This window comes from Danio aesculapii, chromosome 5, assembly GCF_903798145.1.
Source record: "Danio aesculapii chromosome 5, fDanAes4.1, whole genome shotgun sequence".
Classification (NCBI taxonomy): Eukaryota; Metazoa; Chordata; class Actinopteri; order Cypriniformes; family Danionidae; genus Danio; species Danio aesculapii.
This window is the reverse complement of record NC_079439.1, coordinates 39601213-39625757: the sequence shown is the minus strand read 5'-3', so window position 1 is coordinate 39625757 and position 24545 is coordinate 39601213. Positions and strand designations below refer to the sequence as shown.

Genomic DNA, 24545 nt, shown 5'->3' with positions numbered 1-24545 from the left:
ATAACTAATGCCATAACTTACTACTAAAAATAAATGTTTAATTTTTGAATATCTATAAACAAATTTGAAAAAAAACTTGTGCATTTGAAATCATTTTAGGGCTGAGTTTACTGTGAACGAACCAGGTTCCATAAATGTCTCTCACTTTATTTATTCACTATGACTTAAATATCAGTTATGATTTTATTGTGATAATTACTATAAATTTATTTAATCTGAATGCATTGGGATTTTATTGTACTTTTTATTGTTCTTTAAAGTAATACATAACATTTGTCATTACAGTGATTTTAGTTTAAAGTAACTTATTAAATTAAGTTAATCATGTTCTAACTAAATTTTATAAGTTACACAAGCTGTTTTAAAGGTGCAGTAGGGGATCTGCCACAATGCTAACCGGCTAGCATAAATCTCTGAAACACAGTCCAATCCCTGCCTTCCAAATAAATATTAATAATTTAATAAATAAAATTTAAAAATATATAAAATCAAGGCTTTAGTTTAACAGCTTGTCAAAAATTTAAGACTTAAATGCTGGTTATTTGAGTGTAAATGCTTTTGTTTATGTACACATGTGCATCTTATTTGTAAAAATGTTTATCAACTTGTATTATTTGAATCAGCAAGGACCACTGTTTCAGCTAAATATAAACTTAAATGTAAAACAAAAATTGAAAAACAAAACTACCTAAATTTTGAATGGCCTGCGAAAATGAACAGTACATTTCTCTTGTATGAACTATACCTAGAATTGAACTGCAGCATACTCAATTTGACATAACATGTTTTTTTTATTATTCTTTCATTCATTTTCTTTTTGGCTTAGTCCCTTTATTAATCTGGGGTTGCCACAGCAATATGAACGCCATGTTTTATTTATTTATTTATTTATTTATTTGTTTATTTATTTATATTTTCCATGCATATTTTGCATCCTTACTTGCATGACACCTTCTAGTATTATACTAGACCTAAAACCATATTTTTGACAATTGACAGCTTTTCCCTATTTCACACTCTCAGTAAACAAAATGGTTTTTCCTTTTTAACAAAAGAAATCATTTGAACTTGCGAGAGCTTTGTAATCTGGAACTTTAGTATGTTTGTCGCACAGATGATGAGTGCTGCATTTCAAAGGAACTGCTAAAGTCTGAGCTGTGGCCTCAGTCAGGTAAATCAGAGAGTGAATCAGTGGCCTGCGGGTAAAATCTCTGGCTGGAGTGTTAACCTCACAGTCACTAACTCCTCCATGTCATGCTGTCTTCCTTCTGCAATGCTGATGCTAAATGCTCTGTCTTTGCTCTCCATGGATCGGTTAAATACCAGTGTAATTGGCTGCTTCAGGCTCAAGCACTGTTGTAATGTGTTGTACAACATTTCCATTAACACTTGCCTGAGGCAGTGAGGAGATAAAATGGGTAATGACTGCTGCTAAAGGTTCTGCTCTCTTTAACACACTGTCCTCCTCAAGAGATGCACTGTTTGAAAGAAAGCCTAGAATCACATTTGAAATAAACAACAGTTCAGGAGTTAGGGCTTGAGTTTTTTTTTTTTTATATATATATATTTTTTTAATTTATTCAGTTAACAGTTTAGTTTAAAGTGATCAAAAGTGTTATTTTCTCTACTGTCTGCCATTTTCAGTCTCGCACATTTTTTTTTTTGCTTTTTATAAAAGTCTTTATAACACCATCATTGAGTTTTTCTTTTATTATTTGAGCAAATAAGATTGTAAAAAAATATTTGTTGTATTCTCTCATTCACTGCACTCCCAACTATGACATCAAGTTTTCCCAACTATGACAACCTCCGCTACTGAGAAACCCGGAAATGTAAAAAGGGGCTATTGTAAATCTCTATTTTGAAACATTTTTACTAGACACAATTAATCATGCGAGCAAATAGTTCAATTTTTTCAACAATTTCTTAAGTGATGTTAACCGGGAAGATTTTTTTCAACATTATTAAACAATAGTTTTAATAACTAATTTCTTTTGTCTGTGCCATGATAACAGTACATAGTGTTTTACTAGTTGTTTTGCAAGATACTTGTATTCAGCAAGTGCAATTTAAGGACAATTTTTATAATTAAATTAAGTTATTTGAAGTTCTCTGGAAACGCCTAATTAGCTTATTCAAAATAAAAATTCCCTGTGCATATTGCTCATTAGCCATGTTATTTATATACTGTTGAAGTCAGAATTATTAGCCCCCCTTTGATTTTTTTCTTTTTTTTTCTTTTTTTTATATTTCCCAAATGATGTTTAACAGAGCAAGGAAAAGTTCACAGTATGTCTGATAATATTTTTATCTTCTGGTGAAAGTCTTAATTGTTTTATTTTGGCTAAAATAAAAGCAGTTTTTAATTTTTTTAAATACATTTTAAGGTCAAAATGATTAGCCCCTTTAAGCTAATTTTTTTTTCGATAGTCTACAGAACAAAACATTGTTATACAATGACTTACCTAATTACCCTAACCTGCCTAGTTAACCTAATTAACCTAGTTACGCCTCGTAAAATATTTACTGTCATCATGGCAAAGATAAAATAAATCAGTTATTAGAAATGAGTTATTTAAACTATTATGTTTAGAAATGTGTTGAAAAAATCTTCTCTCCGTTAAACAGAAATTGTGGAAAAAAATTAACAGAGGGGGTAATAATTCAGGGGGGCTAATAATTCTGACTTCAACTATGTTTATAGTCAAGCCCAAAATAATTCAAAGCTGCCACTTTTTGTTCTGTTTTTTTTTTTTTTCACAATGATGCCTCTTGTACATCATCTTGTCTTTTGGGAGAAGCTTGTGTCGTTACGGGTACAATTGGTCCAGTCTGGTGCTGATTGAATAAAAGTTTATTGATTAATATATAATTTCAGGGTTGACTCAGGTTATACACATATATGTATAAATATATAAAATTTTGTTGAAATTTTGTAGTTTGTAATTTTTTGTGCAATATTTCGCTTGAATTTAAATGTATTATTTTTCTATTTCTTAATACTTTCGCGAGTCATTGTATAAAAGTGTTTATTCTGTAGACAATCGAGAAAAAAAAAATTAGTAAGGGCTAATAATCTTGACCATAAAATGGTTTGAAAAAATTAAAAGCTGCTTTTATTCTAGCTGAAATAAAACAAATAAGACTTTCTCTAGAAGAAAAATATTATTAGACATACTGTTAAAATTACTTTGCTACATTAAATATCACTTAAGAAATATTTGAAAAAAAATAATATTTCACAAGAGGGCTAATAATTTAGACTTCATTGTTGATGGAGAATGGACACTCAGCCTCATTGGACATATTCAACTTTATCTTAGGCTGCAATGTAATTCATTCAGCTGAATCTATGAAGTTGTTTATTTCCCCCTGGGGAGCTTTAGTCTACCTCACACTTGTGCTAACTGATGCCTGCAGCGCTTATTCGGCACTTGTGATTATTTTCTCTCCTTTAAACATAATGACACAAAATCCCTCAAATCATCGATTCTATGTCTCAAGTCATTATAGTATATCCATAATGTTTCGACGGATGCGAGCGCAGGCTAGGGGAGATGGACAGGTCATTTGCAGGGATGGCGGAGTGCTGTATCAGTGCCAGTGATTTAACCGGGAGGAGGGCCTGTCAATTCTCTCAGAGACACTTTGAGACTGGGGACAGATTGGGGAACAATACAGGTCTGGAGGTGCTTATGTGTTTAATTAGCCTCTGACCCTAGAGTGATGCCTCCTGTCAGGCATTACACGCCACTCATGCAGATCTCTAATAGAGCAGTAATGGGGACTGAAGTGTCCGAGGTGACTTTTCAATCTCATGTGATCACTCTGAAAACTGTCTAACGTGGTGATATGGTGCTCAATATACATTTATTGTTAACAATGCAGAAAAAAAGCAACTGTGATACTTTTTTCAGAATTTTCAGAATTATTTGATCATTTTTAATTTGATGGTTTACTTGCAAAAATGTTTAATAATTCGTGTAGAAATAAGTTAAAATCTATTTCAATAACAGCACCTATAGCATTGTTTTAAAATGGCTTTCCAAAGCTGTTCACTGTACTTAAAGTATTTATTTTGATTTAACACTATTGTATCTAACACATTATTTGGATTTTAAAAGCGTAAGAGTAGTAACAAGGTAAATGTGAACCACATAATCTTTATTGTCATATAATCAGATGTTGTTTAGATGTTGTCTTTTTTCTAAATGTTTTTTTTCCTCCACACTGCTGACATCTTGTCTTTTCTCTATAGCAAACTGTATGTGCCTCGTCCTGTCATGTGAAACACACCAGTCCACACCTTCATGGCCAGCAGCATGCTCTAACCTGTGAAACCAATTGAATAAAATATATATTGGAGTGATATACACTCACAGGTTACTTTATTAGGTACACCTTACTAGTAACGGGTTGGACCGAGTAGTTATTTGAGTTACTGTTGCCTTTCTATCAGCTTGAACCAGTCTGGCCATTGTCCTCTGACTTCTGGCATCAACCGGGTATTTGTGCCCACAGAACTGCCACTCACTGGATATTTTCTCTTTTTCGGGCCATTCTCTGTAAACCCTTGAGATGGTTGTGCGTGAAAATCCCAGTAGATCAGCACTTTCTGAAATGCACAGACCAGTTCGTCTGGCACCAACAACCATGCCACGTTCAAAGTCACTTAAATCACCTTTCATCCCCATTCTGATGCCCTGAATCTGCAGCAGATCATCTTGAGCATGTCTGCATGCCTAAATGCACTGAGTTGGTGCCATGTGATTGGTTGTTTAGGAATTTGCGCTAATGAGCAGTTGGACAGGTGTACCTTATAAAGTGGCCGGCGAATGTATATGGTAAGTCATTTCACTCAGCGGTCATCTTTGAAACGCCTCTCGGACAGTATGCTCAGCCATTCTGTCTGAATCGGGAAACATCAATTTCTCCAAAATTGATTGCCAAGCTTACCATTGAATGTCATATTAGGAATCACCAATGAAATTGAACAACAACTGTCTCTTTAATTTAATTTCTAAACATCCAAATCACAAAAAATCTGCAGAAACTCACATCTGTTCCAAGCCTATCTACCAGAGTATCGTCAGTCTATATCGATCGATGATTGGCTCCTGTACTAGAAGGCAGGCTTTCTTCACCATATAGTGATCAATAATTGGCTCCTGTACTACTAGGCGGGGATTTATTCACCGTATTGACAGTTACACTTTTCCCTATTCAAAAACATACAAGTGACACGTCTTGTTTATTCTATAGGCTTTGATGTGACCCAGGGGGTATATTACAAAGGTCCTAACTAGGGCTGCACAATTAATCGAAAAAAGATCACGATCTCGATTCGACCCTACACACGATCCTAGTTCAGCTTTTTCTGCGATTCAGCCAATTTTTGCCAAAATCGTGCAGGCCTAGTCCTAACTATAAAATCTTATCCCATGTTTGGTATCCATAGTAATTTCAGCTGCAACCACATTTAGAACAAAAATGTGATATCTTAACTACAGGTAGTAAATCTGAAAATTGTCTTAACTTTAGAGTAACCTTAAAGTTGTCTTAACGTCAAAACTATTTGAAGACTAACAGGAAAATTTTTTTATAATTTTGCTGTCCAACAATGGCTTAAAATGTAGAACGGATATGTTTTATGGTAGAAAGACTGTTGGAGGACCCTCAAGATGTGTTGCATTTTGATGACAAAACACTTTTAATAACAGTATTTACAGACTGCTATATTACAGTTGGCAAATAACCTGCATCCAGCATTACAGACCAACGAAGCATCACAGAGCATTACCAGTAAAAGTGCAGTTGACTAATGCCTTATTTGTTTTGGTTTATCTGTTTTGTTTAACTCATTAGCAGCTTGCATAGTGTTAGTTGCTTGGTAACAAACCAGAGTGGATTGTCGAACTTTAACAAATTTTCAGATTTCATAACATAAGATGAGATACGATTTTGCTTCTGAATTTTGATTTTTGAATTTGCTTCTGTAATAATTTGCGAAAAGTCGGAATTAAGTCTTAGGTTAAGACCTAAGATAAGAAGTTTATGGTACATTTATGGAATTTGAGGTTTATTATTACTTCCATTTATGTATACTTTGTTGGGATAAGATTACATTTGGCTGAAATACAACTATTTGAAAAATCTGGAATCTGAGGGAAAAAAAATCGAAATATTGAGACAATCACCTTTGAAGTTGTCTAAATTAAGTGCTTAGTTTTTACATATTTATAGTAGGAAATTTACAAAATGTCTTCATAGATCATAATCTCTACTTATTATTCTAATGACTTTTGGCATAAATTCAAAATGTTTGTACTGCAGGGTCATATATTAATAAATATAACATTAAAGCAAGCCAGGCTCATTCTGAAAACGTAGTCCCGAGGACGTTTCTGGAGACCGCAAATTATGTAGCCGGAGGTACGTATGGCTGCATTTCGTTTTTTAAGCGAACGCACCGGGGTGGTATGACGCCGTTCCTTTTAGCGCTCGCCGGCTGACCACTTACCTCGGTGTGGAGGGCTTTCCCACTGCAACCAGTTTGTCCGGTTAGCTCGTCCTGTACGTGGGCGGACTCGAGACGCAGAGAGGAGCTGACGACGACGACGACCGGGTTCGAGTCCGGGGAAGAGCGTTTCCTGAAATCAGGTAAGACTAAAACAATCCAAGAAATAAAGGGAAGAGGTTCATAACAGGGTGAGAATGTGGTAAAATCCGAAAATGTGGTAAAAAAAATAATAAATCGGAAGGGGGCTTTTCTTTTTCCGGACGGCTTTTGCAAATCGTTGGTTGGGTTTAGGGTGGGCGGGTCGATCGGTAAAATCGGTTGGGTTCGGGGAAGGAGGAGGGTGGGTCGGCCGGCCGATTGGCTGGTCGCTCAGTCAGTCATTCAGCCAGTTGGACAGACAGACAGACGTTCGTTCGACAGCGGCCTCTGGTGGGTTCGCGCGAGAACAGCGCGGGCGCGAACGGCACTCGCTGGAGATGTCCGAGAAGCCAAAAAGGCACACACAACTCCCTCTCGCGGATTCGCGAAAACCCAAAACTGCAAAAATACGTACGTCCCGGGACGTATTTCGCGGTCTCCAGAAACGTCCTCAGGACTACGTTTTCAGAATGAGCCTGGGTTGCATTAAAGATAAGCATTTTATTAGCTAGTACTGATATGGTAGCCAATATATTGTGCATCTCTAGTTAAATAGTCTATGTTGCTCATTTAGCAGATGCAAACCATAAACAAAGCCGCTGATATTGGTTCATCAGCTCAGCAGTGAAAATAAATCTGTAGTTAGCAGAATGTCGAATTTTAGTTGTGCAAGTTCATATGTGTGCTTGGTTTATTATTAAGTGTTAAACACTTCAGCGTTCACCTCCCTCGAGTGCATCAAAGCACAGTGCCAATGTGATTATGACTAAGCGCTGCAGTTTGAGAACAGCGTCCATCTCTGCAGCAGCGACGGCTGTTCACACTTTGAGGAGTCAGCAGCTGTTTAAAGTGCCGCCTCCTTGCTGTAGGCCTGTGTTTTCTGCGCCATTAAGTCCTGCCACGGCTTTAATGATTGAGAGAGACGTGCATGTCATTCCTTGAGGGAACTCCATCTCCCCCAGCACATCTTCAGCAGAGTCATGTCGTTTGGAGATGTGTGTTTGTCTGAGCTGTTTTCACAGCTTTTGGTGATGAGCCAAGTTTGTTTGATGTTTAGGTTTGAATCTTTTAGTGCGAGTTGTGTTCTGAGTTCGAAGGTGCATGAATTAACCAGGTCTGGTGGAAATTGTGAGGAGTTTGGATCTTATGAATGGCAGTGTGCAAATTAAAAATATTAAGAAATTAAGTTGTCATTTAAAGACTTTTTCCTCCCACAGTTTGTGTTTTCTGACATTTATTTCCCTCTGAATTGAGAGAAAAAAATTAGGGGAAAAACACATTGTGAGTTAAAAGCTCCAATACAAAACAATATAATTTTTCATTATCCTGAAGAGAAAAAGTAAACCAGCTTTGCTGGTTTTAGAGTGGTTTTAGCCACTTCCAGCTAGAAGACCAGATGGACACTCAGTTCATGTTAAACTGCTAAAACAAGAAGTGTTTCAACATATTTTATAAGAATAACATTTATGAAACCTTCACAAAGTTACCAAACAAGAAATTTCCCGAACACTAGCAATAACAAAACAAAAAAAAAGTTCACACGTGTCTGTCAAGTGTAAATCTGTACTGAAACAAGAGAGGATTTACTTTTCTGTACGCCTCAAAAGAGCTTATTCTCACATCTGAACTTTTGCCCTATTCACCCTTTTTCGGCAGACTATCTTAGATTTCCAAACTATTAAACAGTCTTTGTGTGGTTTAACAAAAGGAAGCTTTTTTTTTAAAAAGAGCATGAAAAGGGGAGGGGAAACAGTGAAAGAAGCTCAATCATTTCTGGCAGTTTGAAAAAAGCGAACAAAAGCCCAGATGTGAGAGAAGATGGTAATTCAGGGTTGATCCATTGTGGATAAGCTCTTTCCCCTGCAACTCATATACTGCCAGCAGTGGGCCATGAGGGTCCATAATGCATTCACTTAGATAAACACACTGAGTTGCAGAGAGATAACGCACACGGACACACACTCACACATACAGTACATGCTCTAACGTGTATACAGATACACTCATACAGATGTACTTACTGTGATTAAAAATAAAAAAATAACAGCTCACTGTATCAGTCTAAAACTGAGTGTTAAGATGTGCACAAGATATTTGATATATATTGTTATGGGTTAAGACTGTAATCCCATGTTGGGAATCCCATTTTTGGAGTTTCATCTCAGCATCAACCTTTGAACCATAAACAAGCTACAGTAGGATTGTAGAGTATTAATGTCCTGGTTCTCCACACAACCTTCTTTATCAGTATGACTTTAAGATGTAACCCTTAAAAAAACTGCTTTGCTAGATGACAATAATTTAATACCTATTTTAACAATATACATATTTTTGAATATACCCCCCTGCTCCATATTTTTTAAAATATATCATTATCAAAAACTATACTTACTATACAGTGCTGGAAACGAATAGATCTAACATATTTAATTTACTTTTATATTAAAACAGTCGCCATGAAACGGAAGTACAATTTGCACTTTTTCCCGAATTGTGATGTACATCAAATGGAAACGGTTCTTAAATGAGAAAAAAATGTAGGGTGGTGCATGATAATGTCCTTAAGGAACTAATTGGATCATTGGAAGATGAGCGTTGCTATCAAAAGCGAGGAAGATGGACAAAAGAAGGGTAGAAAAAATGACATGCACTAATAGCCCTGCTCAAAAGGCAGTCGATGTGACCAGAAGTTAAGAAAAATTGATTATGATTATAAAGGTTATAATATTTGATTAAAGATTATGAGGAAAAAAAGATTTTTTTTACGAAATAATGAAGTGCACAAATACATAATTTATAACAAGTACTACTACACTACCTGACAAAAGTCTTGTCGTCAACCCCAGTTCTAAAAGCAACAAATAATAACTTGACTTCTAGTTGATCATTTGAAAAAGTGGCAGAAGGTAGATTTTTCCAATAAATCATCTGTTGAACTGCATCCCAGTCATCACAAATACTGCAGAAGACCTATTGAAACCTGCATGGACCCAAAATTCTTGACAGAAATCTTTCAAGTTTGGATTTATAATGGTTTAGGGTTACATTCAGTATGGAGTGTGTGAGAGATCTGCAGAGTGGATGACAACATCTACATACAACATTACAAACTACAGGAAAGGGCAAATTCTTCAGCAGGATAGCGCTCCTCATACTTCATCCTCCATATCAAAGTTCCTTAAGCAAAGAAGGTCGAGGTCGAGGCTAAATATTTTAAACTGCTCAATTGTTTATTTAATTGTAAAATGCCTTTTTTTTTTAAATGTATTCAAAAATTATTAAATTTATACTTCATGGTGAATACTATGATATATATATATATAAAATATTTTTAATGAGATGCTTCAATATGCAGTTGCACTTTGGACAATCCTATCAAACAAATCCTATCTAAAATTTGGACATTAAAGGCATAGTTCACCCAAAATAGTTTGATTTTCTTTCCTCTGTTGAACACAAATAAAAATAGTTTGGGAAAAAAGCTTGAAACCTGTAATCATTGACTTCCATAGTATTTGTTTTTCCTATTTGTAAATCAAACATTACAGGTTTTTAGCTTTCCTCAAAATATCTTCTTTTGTGTTTAATGGAAGAAACTCATAAAACTTTGGAATCACCTAAGGGTGAGCAAATAAAAGCGAGTAACCGTTCATTTTTGTGTGAACTATCCCTTGCATTAATATGAGTTAATTTAGTTAAGTAGTTTACTAACATTGAACTATTAATTTAGCTAGATAAAAATAGGGAATAGAGATCATAATACTATATTGAGGATGTTCTGTATATATAAAATAAAATAATTTTTTTGTTTCATTGTGAAAATTGCGTATTTAAAGACCTGATTGTCTGTATTACAGAGTGTTTACAGCTCAGTCTCACATTAGTCTATATTATCCGCTAATACAATGATAATCAAAGGCAACGAAGCCATGACACAGAACATGTCTGCTTTCTGAACAGCCCCGCATCTGATTTACCATCTCTACAAACGACCTGTCCACTCACCCGTAAGATCTTCCCTTTAATTACACCATAGATTTCCCCCTGATGAACTCCCTCTGAATTAACAGCAGCACGGCTAATTCCAGCCCCTCCTCTTTCAGCCCTACTGTTGTACACACAGCGCTGCTGCAGTTTAGCAACACAAACATTAGTATTAACGATTGGCCCGTTTGGAATTGGTGACAAACTGCAGGCGGAGCGCTAAGTTTTGTAGCCTGAAACCAATCAGGAAGTTAATGAGGAGAAAAATTACTCCTTTTCACCAGCGCCCCTTAATTACATCCACGCCAGAGGAGAGGCAGATGAGAAAGAGGGAGGGATGAGAGGCACAGCGACAGCCTTTATGCTCTTTTCCTCGGGTTATGAAGGTCAGGAAAGCGGCTGAACAGGATTTGTGTGTCACTGCTCTCAACACTCGTAACTTTGATAGACTCTAATGTTGTATTTTCTTCATATGCACTTCGAGACAAGTGCTGACCTTTCTCGATGCACAAACTATCATGCATGTTTATTGGGAGCTATAACATTTGTGCAGTACAGTTTCGCTTTTGCATCATTTAAGTAATTCAATTTGCTACTGGTAAAATGTAACAACTCTAGGTGTTTGTTTATTATCCAACAGAGCATCTGTTTCTGAACGTTTTTGATTGAATTTGTTTGTGTTAAAGGCATGTTTGGTTATTAGTCACTGAAGAAGGTCAGCACAGTGTACCTCATCCTGCACTGTGTGCTCAGCAGTCTCTCTGACTCAATACGCGTATCTTCAGCTTGAGTGAGTTTGTCAGAGTAGCTAGAATTTACTGTGGTGTGAGATTCCGAAAAGCCACCACTGTCTTTGTTTTGTTGTATTGTTGAGAGCTGACAATGTAGCTTAATTAATGCTGTCGGGTGTTACCGGAGAAGGTGATCATCTCAAAATAAGAAGTGCTTCAACAACACTTTACAAATTGTTCTATTGTTTAGAATTTTTGAGTAGTGTTTTAATATTTGATTTACTTTTTTTCCACTTAAAAATTGTAGTTCTTTTGCAAATACATTAATCATACATAGTAACTACATTCTTTTTCTTTTCGGCTCAGTCCCTTTATTCATCAGGGGTCGCCACAGTGGAATGAACCGCCAACTTATCCAGCATATGTTTTTACACAGCGGATGCCCTTCTATGCTGCAACCCAGTACTGGACAACATCCATACACACTTATACACACACATACGGCCAATTTAGTTTATTCAGTTCACCTAAATGTTTACTAGCATGTCTTTGGACTGTGGGGGAAACCGGAGCACCCGGAGGAAACCCACACGAACACAGGGAGAACATGCAAACTCCACACAGAAATGCCAACTGACCTTCTTGCTGTGAGGCTACTCACTGAGCCATTGTGTCGCAATTTACATTAATCATAGTAACTACAATATAATATGAATAAAATACAATATAAAAAAGGCAAATTAGGCAAACGAACAGAACTCGGCCACGGATGCCCACCAAAAGAGCTTAAAAATCAAGCAAGTCATTGAATCATTGCCTTAAAATGACTCGTTCAAAGACAGATTCATTCAGGAATGCAATACTGTACTGTTGCTCTGCATCTCACAAATGTTTTGCAGTGAGATTGTTTGAAATAAAAAAAATACAAAAACGGAAACAAAATTGTTGTGTTTAAAACGTAACATTTAATTACATTACTGGCGTATAAACTTAATCCATTGTTTTTTATTATTTGCAGTTTGTCCGAATTCAAAAGGATATTCATGAATTTCTTGCTTTTTAATTGTCAAAGTGTAAACAAGGCTGGTGGAAAAAGGACATTTAGGTTTATAAAATATTTTAAACACTTTTTAAGCAGGAAAATCTAAAGAATTACAGATTTTCTGTTCTATGATACATGAAACAAATGCTTATACATTCTTTATGATAATGCTGAAAGATTAAAATATTATTGCACACTATAATCTCACATATCCATATCTTAAAATCTATACAATTTATAATTCATTCATAAAGAGCTTGTGCAACACATTGACATCACCATGATCAGATGCTTTCTCTAATGCTGTTTTCTCACTGCTGTCATTTTTTTGTTGTGTTTATATTGTTATTTTATTGGGAATAGCACATCACATATTTAAATATTCATCTAACTCTATTCTCAACACTGGTTATGTTCATCATCATTATAAGTTCTACTTTTAAGTGCAGGACAAAAAAGAACATTGCTGTACGTTGGGTCATTAAATCATACTCAATAAAGTCTCTAATACATTCGAGCGCAAACACGAGCACAGTATTATTTACTGCAGTTCACTTAGCCACCAGTGTCACTAATTATAATGTTTTCTGAATACTATATATAACATTTTAAACTTGCATCAAGTTTACTTTTACATGCAGCCTGACCTGATGCAGAAGACTAGTGTACAAAGTAGTTTTTAAAGAACATCTCAGGAACATTACTAATATTGGATTTCATCTAAAATATTTTAATTTGTGTTCTAAAGATGAATGAAGGTCTCGGAGGATTAGAACTACATGAGGATAAGTAATTAATAACACAATTTTCATTTTTTGGGTGAACTTAAATGGACATGTAAAGACTTTTATATTGTTAAAAAAGGTTTCAACAAAAATATTAAGCATCATTTTCAACATTAATTTAATTTCTTAATTCTATTCAGCTTATTCAGTTCATTCAATGTAGAATTGAGCTTTACAGTCACCTTAATTTAGAAAAATATTAAAATATTAAATGGCTATTAAAGTCATAATGTAATTTTTTGTGAACATGCAACTTTTTTTACTTTTTAATCTTACAAAAAAATCTTATGAACTTTAAACTTTTCATTGGCAGTATATGAAATGAGAATAAACACAGGTCTACAAAAAAAAAAACTTTTTGCCTTATATGGATAGTTCACCCAAAAAGAAAATTCTGTAATTATTTACTCAGCCTCCGTTTGTTTCAAACCTGTTTGAGTTAATTTCCTCTGTAAACTAAAGCATGCTGGAAAGTTTGTACCATTGAAGGTGCAGTAGGTGATTGTCTTCAGAAACATTTTTGTTGTGTCTCTTTACATTCCAATAATAATGATTAAAGTAAATGATCTAAATGTATTTATATTTATATAAAGAGCAGTAAAAACAAACGCTCAATCAAAACTCCTTTTTAAACTCCTGAATCAATATTGGAGTCACTTTTGCACGCTAGAGGAAGGATGACACCATGGCTGAAGTATTTGTTTTAGACAGGTAATGATGGAATTTAAAACAATTTTAGACACGCAAAGCTGATGTAGATGTTGTTGTCCTATAAATGGGTTATATGCACGGAAGTGTTGTTCAGCCACTGAAATCTTCTGGTGAAAGATTGATGTCACTATTTTTAATTTAATAAGGGACCACTTACAGCATCGTTAATGTAGATTTTTATTTAGTTTAACAACAAAACATCAGTAAATAGCGCTATTCCGCCTAGCCTCCTTTACTGAGGTGAAGTTGGCTTATATTCACATCACACTGGTTCATTTATGAACAATGACAACCTGTAACGTGGCCCCTATATTTTTTACCATGCTACTTTGAATATTTGGTCTGAAATAGCATGTAAGTATGGCTTAGTAATAAGTGTAATTCCTGCACCCTGCCGGCCAACCACTAAGCATACATTAGTCGCTTTAGGACAAAGTGTGTGAGAGAGTGAGACCACTGATTCTTGAATGCATGAAATATTGCACATCATGAAAGGTTTTGCTTGCTACACAACTGAAAACGTGCTAGATATAATACAGGTTTTCATTTGGAATTGTATTATAAAGTACTAACATTTTCTAACTGGGGAATGACATGATGTAGTTGGCTGTCTACTGTCATCTTTATGTGTGCGCGTTCGTGATTTCAAGACATGTAGCTTTGGATGGCAAGGGAGGGACTGTGTTTTCAAAGCTATTATGCTCACGCGTAGCATTTTGCACCTACTGCACCTTTAACTATCATAGTATTTTTTGTTCCTGCTATGAAAATGGCAGCTGCTGCAGAAAACAAGAAATGCATAGATGTTTAGAACCATTTAAGAGTGATTACACTGTGAAGTTTTTGGGTGAACTACACCTTTAATCTTGAACGATTCCTCTATTGTTTATTGTTTAACCAGCTTTCTTTTACTTGGAAAAAATATGATATTTTTCAGAGATTTCTGATAACTGCTTCTTGGCTTGATATTTTGTTTCTAACGCAAAGACATTTTTAAGTGTGGCTCAAGTGTCCAAATACTTTTTGGCACCATTGTATTGTACTGTGCATGCCATTAGATGAGAAAATGACAGGAACCCAAAAAAGCTCATGTTACAGTATATGCATGCGTCAGGTGTTCTTTATCACAGATGCCCAAACCAGATTACGCTCTAGCATAAAAGAAGTCTCCAATAATAAACACCAAATAGTTCATGTTTCATGATCCATCCCATTTCAGCTTTCTCCGATGGAGGTCAAGACTCTGTGTCCATCAGCTCGATGATCAACACTGAGAACAAGCTGGAGTGTGAAAGCAGCTCAGAGTCTGGAAACTTCTCTGTCGACTCCATCATAGACGGGGCCACCAAGTAAAAGACTCTCCAGCTGCCAGTTACAACAACTTGAATTTTGTGTGTTAAATGAGTAGTTTTTGTCATTTCCAGCTAAATGTGTAACGATTCTGTAACCAACATGTTGTCATTAATACTGATCAGGTTGATCGCTGTGCTGTTTTTTCTCAACTTTTTAGGGGTCGTTCTATATGGTTTTGATTGTTATTGTTAACTGGGTTGTTGTCAGCGATTACAAGAAATGCCCTTTACATAGTTTACTAATATGTTTCACACAGTTTGATAGCTCGGTTTTGTTCACGTTAGTGCTGCAGATTTTAAAGGTTAAAATGATTCACTTCCACTCTCTAGAAGAACATTATAGAAAGAAACGGCAGAGCAGAACGATTTACTGTCGCACATCAGTTGAAGCTCAATATTGCTGTCATTGGCCTAATGGATAATCTAACTTCCTTCCCGTGACCTTCATGATGTAAACTATATGAGGGCTTTTCCAGCGTCTCTGTGCTGTTGTGGGACAGTTGGGTTAGAAGAGATACTATTAAATTATGCTTCAATCTCGCAGCGAATGGCTTGTTTATTTATGGCCATCACTAAAGAACATCATTTAACTTTTGATGATTTGCATCTAGCCCGTTCCTATACCCGATCCAGCTAATGTGCTCGACTCTTTGGAGCTTTCTTTGCACAATATGGAGCTGTGCCCTTGATTTTAATGCTGTTGGCAGAGATAGTGTCCTTAGTCAAGTCGTGAATGAATGGCAAAGGAGAAGAGGGACAAAAACTTTCTTTTCTTTTTAGACTTGTTGTTGCAGGGGTTTGTAATGACAGTGCATTTAACTACAAATGTGGCCATGTTCAGGATTTTGAATGAAACAAAGTCTTAAATGTTTTGGGAAGACATTCAAAGTGCAATCTGTTTTTGTTTTGCATTTGTTTTTATAGTAGAGCCTTTTTAAAAAAAGATTTGACAGTAAGTACTACTTTTGCACTTCTTTATGTACTGTAACTCAGTATTATGTGGAGGGTTCACCAAAAAAGAAATGTGCTGTCAATTTTCTCACTCTAAGGCCAAGATGTAGGTGACTTTTTCTTCAGCATGATTCATAAGATGTAAGTAAGTAGCTGTTAATACTTTAAAAGTAAAAAAAAAATACAATTGGCTACTGACAATACAGTTCTTTGTAGACAATACAGAGTTCTGTGGAAAAAAAATACAATTATTTACATTGATGGAGCATCAAGAACCACAGGTATTAATATTATTTAGCCTTTCTATGTATTTGTCAAACTCTCGAAGAGCCAGTAGACATTGACTTGGATTTATGATTCACTAAGTACCAAAGTCATCTCCAATGGCCTGAGTGTGAGCAAATTAACAGCAAATTTCTTTTTCGGGGGGAATTATCACTTTATTATGTAGCAAGCCAAGACAATAATTAATTCATACATTTGTCTCTAAAGATGACTGTAAAAAATGTAATTCGAAAATGCACCAATTTAACAGTTTGCACTGTTTAGTAAGACTAACAGTTGATTAATTAGTTCATTTGTTTTCCACACGCTGGTTTTGTATTAACTCACCCACTGTGTTTCACCGGTGAGCTCTCATTCACCAACACCATGCTGTTACAAATATTTTTATTTGTTATCATTATAAAACAAGACCAAAGCTAATTTGCAATGGTCGTATGCTTATATCCTCTCATGTTCAGTGGAAATAAAATCATTATTGATGACTGACTTTCACAAGGCTGTTGACTGTTATAAAACCCGAAATGAAAATTACTTGTATTTTCTTTGCTCTGCACCCTGAAAACATTCATTCGATTCTGCCCCATCTGCTGTAATCAATAACCTGGCCATCTTGTTTTTTTATTAAACGCACTTACTCTTAATTTCATCCCCCAGTGGTTTTAGTGAGAAGAATGTGGAGTTACCTATATGGCTTTGGCATTATAAATCACTTCTGGAGAGCACATTGTACGGCAGTATCGATTGATCCTGATATATCACAGAAATTTACTGTCACTTCTGTTTTCAATTAAAGATACAATCAGTCAGATAATGACTTAATTGGATTTTACAGAAGATTGAGTTTTATTGTCCCGTGCTTTACGAGTTTAGTTAAGGAAGGCAGCTTTATCATAGGCTGTCAGCGCAGGTCTCCGTCCGCGGCACCTTGTCCTTCTGTTGCTGCTCCGGGTTTGTGTTCCAGCGACAGCCTGAAAAGTGTCTGTGGGTTTGTTTTCCTTGAGCTGCTATTGTGCCATCAATCACGCCGGCTGTGTGAGAGATAAAACCGCCCTGTCCCGAAGTCTGGAGGGGGCGACAGGCGCATTTTCTTAAGTCAGGCCTTCTGGATTTAAGAGAGGAAGAGGTCATCATAAAAGTGTTTGATGACTTGATGCTCTGAAACAAGGCCCCGTTTAATCTGTAATAATACATTTATTTGAATTGAAGGCATTTTATTTCCAGGGTTCTGTAAAGATATTATAAACGATTGATGGAAAGTGAGAGAATAATCAGACTGCTACAATAAAGGGAAAGTTCACATAAAAATGAAAATTCAATCATCGTTTACTCTTTATGCGTTTCACATCTTCTGGTAAACAATGTTAATGTTGCTTATGTTAAAATGAAGATATTTACAAAACAAAATCTACTATGGGTGTCAATGGTTACAGGTTTTCAGCTTTGTTTAAATATCAGAATAAATAACAGAATAAATAAACTCATAAAGGTTTGGAACCACTTGAGAGTGAGTAAATAATGAATACATTTTCATTTTGGGTTGAACTAAACCTTTAATGAAAGCTTTACAGTCAAATTTATGTAGAAGGTCGGTGCCAATAGCCTTGTGGTTAGTGCATCAACACATGACACCTAGGTGTTCACGGTGACACGAGTTCGATTCCCGGCTCGAGGTCCTTTGCCGACCCTTCTTCTATCTCTGCCCCCAATACTTTCCTGTCTCTAAAACCCCCTATAAAATTCATTATAAAAAATGTAATTAAATTTATGTAGAAAACACAAAAATTTCTTGTGTTAGCGATATGTGTTTTTTTTTTACGTTATATTGACCATATTTGTAAATGTAAAAACAATTACAGACATACAAAATGATGCATGTAAAAACAAACAAACAAAAACATTTACCTGAAATATTAACAATCTTGAATTGCCACTCATGTATTACAGTCTGATTACATGAATAAAAATACAGTGGGTAAAATCCAATTATGCTCATAAGTTTGCATACCCCTTATAGAAAATGCAAGATGATAGTTTTAACAAAATAAAAGAGATTAATATAATTTAATAATTAATAAAATAGATATTGAGAATAATGTATGTTTATAACCCACAACAGAACGTTGATGTCGTGATCATAAGTTTACATATAATTGATTGTTTTTATGTAAAGCCTAAATTTTTCTAATATGTTCTGTTTGTTTGAATTCCAGCGCTGTGTGATTTGAGATCTCAACATGATGTATTAACAGCTGGTGTAAACTCTTGAACAGAATAATGATGATGTGTGAACAAGGGTTATTAAATTTAACCAACCCTGTAAAACTAAAATAAGTGTTATTGTTGACTTAAATGTAACCAAGAATTAGAACAAATAAATATATTTTATTGAATTTTCATTATTTTATTTTAATCAGATTTTCTTTTATTCATTCATTCATTCATTTTCTTTTCGGCTTAGTCCCTTTATTTATCTGGGGTCGCCACAGCGGAATGAACCGCCAACTTATCCAGCATATGTTTTACGCAGCGGATGCCCTTCCAGCTGCAACCTCTGGGAAACATCCACACACTCATTCACACACATACACTATGGACAATTTAGCTTACCCAATTCACCTATACCCCGTTTTTTGGACTGTGGGGTTAACCGGAGCACCGGAGGAAACCCACGTGAACATGCAAACTCCACACAGAAACGCCAACTGACCCAGCCAGGGCTCGAACTAGTGACCTTCTTGCTGTGAGGCGATTGTGCTACCCACTGCGCCACCGTGCTGCCCAGATTTTCATTTAGCTTAACTAGTACATCTTAAAGTGATTGTTCACGCAAAATTGAAAATGTATTCTCCCTTTACTCTACCTCATGTGGTTCCAAACATTTATGAGTTTATTGTTTTCCACTGAACACAAAATAATACATTATAAAAATGATGACACTAGCCATTGACAGTCAAAGTGATTGAAAGACATTAGATTTCCAGTTTTTTTTTTTTTTTTGGTTTGTTTATAAGAAGAAACTCAAATGACTAAAATAACTGGAGTGAACTATCAGTGAAGTATCCCGTTAAAATGAAAACAAATAATTAAAACTACGTTTAATAAAATCAATAAAAAATACTACAACTTTTGAATAAAAAAGAAAACATAACAAAATAAGGTGGATAGGTCATTGAATTTCAAATAAAAGGTCATAGGTCATGAAAAATCAAGTAAAACTCCAGCATTTTGACATTTTGCTTAGAGTGGGAGCCCTATAAAAGCCCTGTCTTTATCGTGAAAAGGGGTTGAATTATGCACACATGCCAGGCCATTGTCCATTTAAGACCATTCTAATATCATTAACAAGTCATGAATGTTAACTGGTGATCTTTAATATGCTAATAGAATTCATTGAGAAGATCTAAAACCATTCAGATGCCACAATTACAAGTTCATGTGTGATTTGTAGATTTCACAACTGGAAGAAAGGTGTATGCATTTGTGTGTATGTGTGTTTTTATGTATTAGTTTCTTTAAATTGAGATAAAACCAAATATGACTTTTGTGTAAAAATAATTACAAAAGTTTTTAGTAAACTAAGCAAAATAATGGATCACAATTCAAAACTATTTTACTTTTACATGTGTGAAGATTAATATTTAATTATAGCCACACATTTTTAGACTAAAAAGGTCCAGTTTACCCCGATTTCCTGATTCCTCTTATTCTGGTATGCTTATTCTGCAAAGGGGTATGCATTCAACTCAAACAAAAGTGTATTTTGGCAACCTGTCAACTGAAATGACTGGAAGAACCATTTACAGCCAGTTTGATTTAGTTCTTCTTTAAAAACAACAAACAAAAAAGAAAAGCAAAGCAACACATAATTTTAAAGTTATAATTCAAAACATTCCCAAAACAAAAATGTTAGGAATGGGTAGCCATTGTATTATACTATGATAGTCAGTACTGTAATAGTGATTGGCTACCAGTTTTCAACATTATTTAAAATAACTTTTTTGTGTTAAACAGTAGAAATAAACCAGTTTTGGAGCAAGTGAAGGGTGGGTTAATGATGACAGAATTTTCGCTTGCTTATAAACAATCTCTTCAAGTCTTATAACCCATTTATGCACAATGTAATGGCATGAACATGAAACCTTTTTTCCCAGGCACAAAAAAAGATTGAAAATGAATACAGTGACTATGTGAGTAATCCGTAATGAGCCTGATTGATTGGATATGAAGCTGTCAGTACTTGACAATTGCCAGTTGTTTAATCTTAGAGTTTCAGTTGCACTCAAGAATCCATTAGATTGGGTTATAGAGACTATTTTGGTGTGGTTTGGAGGCCGAGATGCAAAGGGTGTGTTGAAGAGGTGTGTGTCCTGTCAGAGTCCCAGTGATTTGGGTGCCCTTGGAGCCTCTGTCTACACAGAGAGAATAAGCAGACATTTCAGTGGACAGATGTCCTGTCATTACTCACAGCACTGAAACTATTGACTGTAAGAGCAGACCATTGGTCGATTTTGGTCAAGATTCACACAGTCTATACATAATTACCAATATAAACCTCAATCAGGCATGACAGAAAGTACAAAATAGACTAAATGCTAATTAATTGAGTATACATACTTTTTTTTGTAAATTATTAGTTTTATGTATTTTTTTGCGTAGGGGTCAATTTATGTTTTTAATTTAATTATATGATATTTGGATTTCAAAAAGTTAACTTCTAAATGTCAAAAAGTGACTTTTGACATACTTAGGAACAATCACAATTCTATTTTTGTACCCCTACCTCTTCCCCTTCCTCTTGGCCCTTACAACCGAGTGTGAAGGGGAAGGGCTTCAAAATGTAACCCTAAGAATTGGGACAGCACTACAGCACCTGCACACATCATCATTTGTCATCGGGATCTCTTGAACATAAGAGATCAGACGATCGCGACTGCTGTAGTTAGTCCAGTTGTGTTATTTTTTGGTATTTATCTTCAGTAAATCACTGAAGGCATATATTATGTTATCATAATGATATAATGTGGCAATAAGATCGTAACTATACTGTGTATTTACACAGTGGCTATATTAACCTATGTAAGCACAAAAAACAACATTAACATTATAGCAGGCACTGTAAAAATCTCATTCCCAGCCCCTAGACATTACTGACAGGGTATTTGAGTGTCATCGAGTGTCAGAATGTTGTGGGACTGCCGTACAGGAGTTATGATTATGGATTATAGATTGCAAAATTTAGCAGTTTTTATTTTAGCATTTTTTAAAAGCATGACTGTAAAACACGAATGCGGTTATAAATATATTAAAACATGTGCTTGTTTGTTGTAAAAATTCGTATTAATGACAAAAAATACAAATTTGTGGATCTCCTTACTTCCGGGTGCAGTGATTCTGCCGATGTGGCTGGTGTATTCTGGGAAATTTTCTTACCCCTTGGTTTCGAGTGTGGTCCTGAAAAATCTTCATTCCAAAGGCTATTCACCCCTTCCCCTTAGCCCTACGCCTTCAAGCTAAAAAGAATTGGGACACCCCTACTCCTTGACATGAACGTGCAAAATGAGGGGTAGGGGTAAGGGGAAGGGTTAAGGGGTAGAAATAAGATTAGGCCTTAATAGTTTGAAGTGAAATATGGCCTAAATTAGTGCTGTGAATACAAAAAACTGGTAAATTCCAGTACTTCCTCTGTTTTTTTACTGACACACACACATATATACACACATATATATATATATATATATATATATATATATATATATATATATATATATATATATATATATATATATATATATATATATATATATATATGAGCAATTCCATGCAAATATCAACCTTGCCATGAAAAAAAATAAGTTTTCCCCCTAAGTACCGAAACCGTTCTAGGTTTTTTGTGTAAGAAAATATTTTACAGTACTTTATAAATACTCAAAATGTCTCTGTCAATGTTTTTAAACAATTGTATTGGATTTACCAAAGTCACAACTTCACATCTGTCACATCCATAATGGAGAGATGTCACATCCATAGCAAAGCTTTTTCCTCATAAATGCTTAAAATATTAAATAAAATTATAATAAATATAATAATTCATGTTTGTTCTATATTGAGCCAACTTTTTTCCTGTTGAATCCTGTTATTTTTGGGCACTGCGCAGTTTAATTCAATTAATTTCTACAAAGTATGTTTTATACTGTAAACATCACAGATTTTTTTGGTCAAGTCCATAATGCATAATGCTAATGTTTATTTTCCTCATTTAAAGTACAAAACATGTCTACAGATTGATTTTTTTCTAATCTTAAAACTTTGTGGTTGTTCTGGAAAATATAAACAGATGTTTCAATATAGTGTTAATGTATACTTTCTATGTGAATTTATGTTTTTAGTTTTTACTGAAAATGACACATCCATAAAGCTGGAATTGCTCATATATTATATCTTAAACAATATATTGTTACAAACTACTAAAATGTCGATAAAAGCAACTTCGGTGAACTGAAGAGTTGAATTTTCACCATCAAAAGCTAACAGAGTCGAGATCAAGGTCCCATTAAGAATTGTAAATAAAAAGAAAACACCTTTTTTATCACAAGTACAGAAACGGTTCATTAACATATTTTTTTTACAGTGTAGAAATCCGTATTCATATTTCAGTCTTTCGATGTAAGACAAACGTCTTATTTAGTGCTGGGCAGTGAATAATCGCATTCAGAATAAATATGTTTTTACATAATATATATAATTTTTCAGTAAACTATCCCTTTAAAATGAAAACAATTAAATCACTTTTGATAAAACAAGAAACTTAAAAAAAAACATGAAAAATGACCACAACTAAAATAAAAACAAAACACAGAAATAACAATATTGAAATTCAGCTTTTTAATAGGAAAACCAGGGGTGCTTAAAGTGGGAACCCTGTATAAAACCATGGAAAAGGGCTGAAGTATTGCACTCTACATCAAAAACTAAATAGTACAAAATTATTGACATAAATATTTGAACATATATATAATTAATATATATGTGAAACATTTTCTCAAATATATGCATGTACGTGAGTATTTAAATATACATAATAATTATACACATACGCACATGTATATTATGCAAATGCAGGTTTTTATTTTGGATGCAAGTCATCGGGATTAATCAAAATGATTTTATTCTCATTGGATGAAACCTTAGATTAGCTTAAAAGCAGATATTACAAGTAACCCTTGCACCCATTTCTCCTCTGTAAAATTAATCTATTTTTATTCTCGTTTGTTGCCGGGTGTAACTGTGAATTAATAATGTAAATGTAAATTACGAGGGAGTGAAAGTACCTCCCACATTGGGTGGCTGTGTAGGTTTAGTTGGTGTCATATTTCCATTTTATGGCTTTTTTGATCTTACATCTGGGACATTTACTGACTTCATTCTGTCCTTCAGTTCAGTATAAAACAGGCCTTTGGGCTCTACAGTGATCAACTACAGGTCCAGTGCTGCTAACGGTTCAACCTAACCACACAACATTTCAATAATCCTCATCACTGTAAATTGAACATTATATTTAAAAACGATTTTTTTTTTTTGTCCTGAAATAATAGTAGCCATTATTAGGATCATCATTGCAACCTCAGCTCTGCTGTGAGTATCAGGAAAATTTTCTTTTTTCTTTGTTTGCTTACAGAAGAACTTGCTACATAATCTTTCACTGGGTTGTGATTATTAAACTGGTCTTCTGGAAAAGACATTATTAGATTTGAAATGCTTAATGTTTGTGTTTATATATCTTAATCTGTTCATTTCTTGTTGTGTTTAACTCTTGGAGAATCGGTTTCATTATTTCCTTAACTGTACATTTAATGCAGTCAAAATAGATATTTGGCTTTTTTATATTATTTTACATGCTCGTATCTCACCAAGATATTAGGCAAATCCCTTTTATCAAAAGCACAATTTATAAGCAATTCATTGGTTAAGAAATAAATTGTTTTGTTTTATATTTCGTACAGTGATGCATCAGTTTTCAAACTGGTTTCAGGACCTCAATGTCCTGCC

At 34.7% G+C, this 24545-nt stretch overlaps 1 protein-coding gene across 1 annotated transcript in view; it reads left to right on the top strand.

Moving 5' to 3' along the window:
- Positions 1 to 15993, top strand: part of dmrt1 (doublesex and mab-3 related transcription factor 1) — a 40367-nt gene extending 24374 nt beyond the window's left edge. The window contains exon 5 of the mRNA XM_056458161.1: positions 15131 to 15993. Coding sequence (XP_056314136.1) covers positions 15131 to 15264 — 134 coding nt within the window. The 3' untranslated portion in view covers positions 15265 to 15993. The remainder of the gene's footprint in view (positions 1 to 15130) is intronic.
- Positions 15994 to 24545: the final 8552 nt, after the last annotated feature.